At 38.5% G+C, this 7,665-nt stretch overlaps 1 protein-coding gene across 1 annotated transcript in view; it reads right to left on the reverse strand.

Annotated features, from left to right (window-relative positions):
- The window catches only part of Lama1 (laminin, alpha 1), a 132,882-nt gene extending 125,627 nt beyond the window's left edge, over positions 1–7,255 (reverse strand). Inside the window, exon 1 of the mRNA XM_013027136.1 lies at positions 7,096–7,255. Coding sequence (XP_012882590.1) covers positions 7,096–7,255 — 160 coding nt within the window. The remainder of the gene's footprint in view (positions 1–7,095) is intronic.
- Positions 7,256–7,665: the final 410 nt, after the last annotated feature.

A 7,665-nucleotide genomic window follows, 5' to 3' on the forward strand; every position in this document is an offset into this window, starting at 1 on the left:
GCAATCCCATTTGTCCAACCTTTCTTTGATTTGTTGTGTTTCTGAGTCTCTACTAAGAAAATTTCGGCCTGTGCCAAGGAGACCTAGGGTTTCTCCTATTCCATCTTGTAATGTTTTCAGAATGTCTGCTTTGACTCTGAGGGTCTTTGATCCATTTGGAGTTGATTCTAGTGCAGGGTGATATATAAGGATCTAGCTTTAGTTTTCTACAAGTAGTTAACTAATTTTGCCAGCACCATTTACTGAAGAGGCTGTCTTTCTTCCATTCTATTTAAAATTTTTATTTTAGAAGTAAGAAACTCATAGACAAATACTGCTGCAAATGCTGAAGTGAGGTGCCCTAATGCTTTCTAATTCTTTTTAAATCTAACACAAACAAGTTGCCTCATTCTAGTAGGATTTAGGAAATCTATGCTATAATTATCTAGTTTTTCTCTTTCTTTCTCGTTTTATTTTGTTTTGTTTTTTGGTGAATACGACATTAGCACACAAAAGTCCAAGTTACAAAATTCTCTTCAACTCTGCATTAATCCTGGCCTCTTTGTAGTCTCTTTGTCTCTGCTGATTTTTAACTTTAAGCTTCAAGGGTCAGAACCAGGTATATATTACTCAAAAACATTTTTTGCATGACTCTGACATAAAGCATTTCTATTAGTTTTTTTTAGAGAGTTAGCATTTATTGCTAAGAGAGTATCATAGCAGTGAAGATTCTACAAAGATCTAGAAATGACACTGACTATGAAGTGACCAGGGAGGTCTATGTGACAGACACTGGAAACAAACAGAGAATTGGGAGGGTCTTAAGCTTCCTGGAGTTTCCCTAATTGGTTAGAAATTGATCCTCAATGATCACAGCATAGAGTGTTTTCTTTATAACAACAAAACAAAACATACACAGTCAGGGCTGGGGAGGTAGAACAGAGGTAGAGCACTGCACTGGCACATGCAGGCCCTGGGTTCTCTCCACAGCACTGTGAGAAATGAAAAGAACAGAAATGAAAAGAAATGAAAAAAGAACAGTCAATGTTATTTCTGAATTGTTGGTTTTCTAGTGAAATGTGAAATAGCATAGGGTAGTTTTAATTTTATAGAAAGAATTCATGTCTTTTTATTTTTAGGAACTAATATATTAAATATTATTTATGTTATAAATACTTTTAACCATTTAAACTCTAGAACAAAATAATCATTGTAAGAGCAGGTGCATTAAAGAAGTACTCCCCACTGATTTTTTAAAAAATGTTTGAGTCTTTCAAAATTTTATGTAAAGCAGAATTACCTATTAGTTCTAATGTAAAAGAAGAACTCAGCTGGGTGCCAGTGGCTCAAGCCTATACTACTCAGGAGGCTGAGATCTGAGGACTGTAGTTCCACCCTGGCCAGAGCAGAAAAGTCCCCGTGAAACTCTTATCTCCAATTAGCTACTCAAAACACACAGAAGTGGAGCTGTGGTTCAACTGGTAGAGTGCTAGCTTTTGAGTACAAAGAGTCTCAGGAACAGAGCCCAAGCCTTGAATTCAAGTCTGTAACTGACAAAAAAACCCTATTAAGTTAGTAGGCCCCAAGCCTCTGACTATTTATTAGTTGGTTCTATATGCTATAAAATTTGGAAAACCAAATACTAAACACATATCCAAATAAGTTTCATATGTATTTTCATTTGTGGCTTGAAAGTGGTTATATAATCATATTCCCTTAAGGAAGTAAAAAATGCTTTATGTGGAATCAATTTATACAGTTCCCCAAATTATTAATTTTATCCATGCAGTAATTAGTCTATTTGTATGCCTATCTATTGAGCCTCAAAGCCTGGGCAGTCTCTGAGTTTTTTTCACTCAAGGCTAGTGCTCTACCACTTTGAGTCAGAGTGCCATTTCTTGTTTTCAGTTAGTTATTTGGAGATTAGAGTCTCATAGACGTTCCTACCTGAGGTTGGCTTCAAAGGGTGATCTCAGAGCTCAGCTTCCTGAGTAGCTTGGAGATTACAGGTGTGAACCACCATCTCCTGGCTAATTAACACCGTTGTTAATGACAGTGTCTTACTACATGGACATGCAAGCAAACTTCTTTGTCTCAGTGCACCCTGTTGATTCTTATATTTTGTGTGATGACATAGCTCCTAAAGTGATATGTGAAGCCTTGAGTGTGACAGTTGTCTGGTAGCTAGATAGTATTCTCTATTCCTTAAGAGCTAATAATTTAAAGCATGGAATGCTTTTAAATTATAGTATGTCATTGGGTGCCAATGGCTCATGCTTATAATCCTAACTACTCAAGAGGCTGAGATCTGAAGATCACAGTTTAAAGCCATCCAGGGCAGAAAAATCCATGAGATTTTTATCTCCAATTAACCCCCCCCCAAAAAAAAACAGAAGTGGAGCTGTGACTCAAAGTGACAGAGCACTAACCTTGAGCAAAAGAGCTCAAGCTCCATAGCAGACAAAAAAAGAAAGAAAAGGAAATATACTCTTTACCTGACTTATGTAATTGTAGCCCCTTCGTACATAGATCACCTTTGTAATAACAAAAATTTTTTTAAGTCAGAAGTAGAATTTAGCTCAAGTGATAGAATATCAGCCTTGAGTGACAAAAAAGAACAGTGCCCACACCCTGAGTTAAAGATCCAGTATTCACACACACACATACACATACATACATAAACACACACACACACACACACACAAATTATAGTGTTCTGTCTATACAGCTAAAATGACATCTTCTGAATCTCATATACCCCTTAAGATTTGCTGCAATCAACTCTAATCCCTTTCCCTCATACCAACTAGCCAAGAGAGAAGAAGAAGCCAGGCTTACAAGAACTGATTGAACAATGCATTTCTCTATCAAGAAAACATTCTTCACCAGTTATCAGATGTTCCTGCTTTCTCCTCATTCGCCCCCTCAGGTTTTGGACATCAAGAGAACTCCCAGTATCACAAAGCTCCTCCCATTTGAGGAGCTGTGAGAGCCTTTGTTGGAGCTGAAGCAAGGGTTGCTAGGCAGTCATTCCCTGCCCCTGCTACCCCCACCCCACCCCGGACTCTTTGCCTCAAGTCATGGAGAAAATGCAACACATACCTCATGAATATGACATTTTGAATAATATCTCAACTGTAGGTAGTTCTTTATATTAGTTGCTTTTGAAGAACTCCCATGGGGGAGAGAGAGGGAGGTGACTTAATGGTAGAGTATTTGCTTACAATACACAAGGCACTGTTATCCTATCTGTAGCACCAAAAAGGAAGGAAGACCAAAAGGCATAAAGTCATGGAGGAAAGACTAATTCTCATTTTTCCTCACCTTGATTTTCCACATGTCCTTTCATTAGCATAGCTATTTAGAATGAAAGTTAAATGATTAATAAAAAATATACACAGAAGCTGTCTTTTACTAAAATTAAATCTTCCTTCTCAGATGAACTAATAGTTGAAAACAAAAATCTTGACTACAAACTATGCCTAAAGGGCCAGGCATGGTAGAACATATCTGTAACCCTTGCTATTTGGGAGGATGAGGAAGGAAAATCATAATTTAAAGCCATCAGGAGAAAAGAGAGTTGAAAACATATCTGAAAAAAACAAACAAAAAACATTGGCTTATACCTATAATCCTATCTATCTAGCTATTCTGGGGACTAAGATCTAAGAATCTCAGTTCAAAGCTAGTCAGACAAATTGAAAATAGTTTTATTTACAGTTAACCAACAAAAAAATCTGAAACCAGAGGCATGGTTCAGGTGGTAGAGCACCAGCTGTTTATGTAAAGGCCAAGAGATGAAAGGAGCTGAGAGTTCTATTCCTAGTACCACACACATAAACAACTTTGTGGTATATATTACAGTTATTCTCACAATTTCCACTTGACAGAGTCATTTTTTTTTCTTTTTCTTTTTTTGGTCAGACATGGGGCTTGAACTCTGGGCTTGGGTGCTGTCCCTGCACTCTTCAGCTCAAGGCAAGAGCTCTACCGCTTGAGCCACAGCACCACTTCCGGTTTTCTAGTGGTTTATTGGAGATAAGAGTCTCACGGACTTTCCTGCCCAGGCCGGCTTTGAACCTAGATCGTCATATCTCAGCCTCCTGAGTAGCTAGGATTACAGGCGTGAGCCACCGGCGCCAGGCTTGACAGAGTCATTTCTATTCCTTGTTGCATGGGACCACATCTGTGAAGGGGAAAGAAAGCTGGAGGTGGGGACTGGAGAGAAAGCATGTTGGGAAAGGATGTTTTCCAGAGGTAACAGGAGTCTCTGAATCATTATAAAGCTCATTGAAATATTTCAGAGCAGGGCACTAATGATCCCCAAGCAGGAAGAGGGGAAGGAAATCAAAGAATAAGAAAGGACATGAGGATCAAAGCCCTACCAAGAAAAAAAGTTTTGTCTCACATATAAACATCATGTTATCAATTCTGTAGCATGGCCCAAACAAGGCTATTTTCCCATTAGCAAGTCATGCATGCCCCTAACACATCATACTACACATATTTGTTAAGAGGCTCTATTTACTTCAGTAATTATTACTGTAGTACTAATGTTTGCCTTTTTTCCATTCAGACACACAATTCAGAATCATTTCCCATAGTACATTTAGCCAGTCACTGTTTTATTACTCCAAACACCACCAACCATGAAACAAATTTCCTCTAGTCACTGGCTGCTTTTGTTTTGTGTCCTTTCGTCTTCATATCTTGAGTACACTTGGCCTTCTCGAATTTATTCCAGAACCATGTTAATCTACTAGAAAGTTCTCTAAGTAACATTAAGTGATAGACAAAAATACTACTACATATAAACCATCCCCACATGGAGAAACTGCCAGATAGTTTGGTAATTCATTTCTAGAGATTTCTGGGAGTTTTGTTTTCCCAAGACAATATATTTTCTTGATTTAAAAGTAAAATGCCTGTGCCAGGTACTGGTGGCGCACACCAGTTATCCTAGCTAGTTTCAAAGCCAGGCTGGACAGGAAAGTCCATGAGACTCATCTCCAATAAACTACCAGAATACAGGAAGTGTGCTGTGGCTCAAGTGGTAGAGCACTTGCCTTGAGCTGAAGAGTTCAGGTACAGAGCCCAAGCCCAGAGTTCATGCTCTAAGAAGAACCAAAAAAACCATTTTTTTTTATTGTTCACTAGGTCTATACTCATTACAAGAGCTGTTTTTTTGTTTTAGTTTTTGTTTATTTTGTCAGTCGTGGGGCTTGAGCTCAAGGCTTGGACCCTGGTCCAGAATTCTTTTGCTCAAGGCTAGTGCTCTTCCACTTTGAGCCACAACCCATTTATGGTTTTCTGGTGGTTAATTGGAGATCAGAGTCTCACAGACTTTCCTGCCTGGACTGGATTTGAACTGCAATCCTCAGATCTCAGCCTCCTGAGTAGTTAGGATTTCAGGCATGAGCCAACAGCGTCCCACACAAGACATTCTTAGTATTTCTCAAACAATTTACAGCCAACTGCTCAGAGTATTGATTTGCCTGTTTAAGAAAAGGGTAAGTCTTTCCCATTTAGAAAAAAAAAGTTTTCTGACATCCACAAAATGTTAAATTTACCTAGTCCATATTCAAAATCAATGTGATAGTTGGAAAAATTAACTTAAAGGATTAAAGTAAAAAATTTCACATTATTACTACTAAGAATGGAATGAATATTTTACATGGTTGAATCATTCAAGTATCTTCTGGTGGCAGAAGCCTTTATTTTCCAAGGCAAAGCCACTAATAGAATCTGTGGAGAAATTTGGGAAAGGTAGAAATTAAGGTCCTAAATTGAAAAGTTTGTTATTTTTTAAGTTTGTTATTTTGTTCACCAATGTTCACATCAGCTGATTGAAATCAAGTATAAGAAATGAAATATCTAACAAAGGAGGAGGCAACAATGCTTGATAAGAAATGTACTCATTACCTTGCCCATGTAATTGTAACCCCTCTGTACGGTATTTTCACAATAATAAAAAAGTAATGAAATATCTGTATTTCTTTAGGAAACATGATAGCCACTGACATAAAACAATAGTTTGTAGAACTTATTCAGTAAAACCTCCTGAAGGCATTTAATAATAGACCAGGATAGCCTGGCAACAGTGGCTTATACCTGTAATCCTAACTACTCAAGTGGCTAAAATCTGGAGAATCAAGGCTCACAGCTATCTCAGGAAGAAAAGTTTGCTAGAATCTATCAGCAAAATAACCAGTAAAAAGCTTGGATAGAGGTGTCACTCAAAGTGGCAAGTCAAGTAAGCAAGCCTAGTGAGTGTGAGCTCCTGAGTTCACACCACAGCACTGACCAAAAAAAATAATATCCTAGAATAATGACATCAAAGGTACTGATTTATTCTAATAGCATAATATTCTAGGTCTGTGATATTAAGGTGTTATAATGAAATGAATTTTAGGTAGATGTGTGAATTCATATTTAGTCATATTCACAGAGTTACACACATCAGAATAAAACACAAATGAGAGTGTTTGGTAGTGCTCTATACACTTACGTGGCCTGGGTACTGTTCCACAGTTTTTTTGAACAAGGCTACCACTTAAGCCACAGCTCTACTAGGTTTTGGGGGGTTGGGGGTTGGCTTATGAATTGGAGATAAGTGTCTCATGAAATTTCCTGCCCAGATTAGTTTTGAACCACAATCCTCATATCTAAGTCTCCTGAGTAGCTAGCATTACAGGGATGAGCCACTGGTACCTGGCTCTAGCTACATAAGCTTTTAATGAGAGCCCCTCGAGTGTGAAATTCTATTCCAAGCCCTCACAGAAATAGTGTTACCAGTGAGCTCTTCCTGACCCAAGAGTCTCACAATCAGAGGGAAAACCAGGCATATACTCATAGATTTTGTTAAAATATTTAATAGAAAGACATAATTAAAATACAGATTCCCAGAAAGATTGTACAGAGCAAGAAAACCAGTTAGGTATCATACAGTCTGCATAGTTTAACCACAGGAACAAGTCCTGAGAAGCACACTTCAGTGGGAGCATCATGGAACATGTTCACATACACTATAGATGGCACAAGTCTATCCCTCCATCCTGAGATGGAGGAGGTACAACCAGACACAGCACACCAGGGGAGAGATACTCTAGCACATACCTTTTGCAGGATCTTTCACTTTACGGATAACAGCAGACAACACCCTTAACCATAATGAATCAAAGACAGATCTTTGATTGTCCCTTTTGATTATTTCAATAATCTTGGAGCACTTCTTGCTGGTATTGAGGGTGCTATGCTTTCTCAGTTTCAGTACCATTCCCCCAAGACTGATTTGTCTCATTATATATAGATATAGACTGAATGGGGGTAATGGTTTCCAAAGGCTGTTACTAAATAAAATATGGATATAAAAATTATGCTCATGGGCTGGGAAGGTAGCTCAGTGGTAGAGTGCTTGCCTTGCATGCATGAGGCCCTGGGTTCGATTCCTTAGCACTACATAAGCAGAAAAAGCTGGAAGTGGCTCTGTGGCTTAAGTGGTAGAGTGCTAGCCTTGAGCTGAAGAGCTGAGTGACAGCGCCCAGGCCCAGAGTTCAGGTCCCACAACCAGAAAAAAAAAACATTATGTGCATGACCTCCAGTTCTTCAGCTCACATTCCTGCCTCACTACATCAATTGGGAGCTCTCTTTTTTTTTCTTAACCACTAAAAATGCCCTTTTCAAGGT

The sequence above is a fragment of the Dipodomys ordii genome, unplaced genomic scaffold, assembly GCF_000151885.1.
Source record: "Dipodomys ordii isolate 6190 unplaced genomic scaffold, Dord_2.0 Scaffold100, whole genome shotgun sequence".
In the NCBI taxonomy this organism is placed as follows: Eukaryota; Metazoa; Chordata; class Mammalia; order Rodentia; family Heteromyidae; genus Dipodomys; species Dipodomys ordii.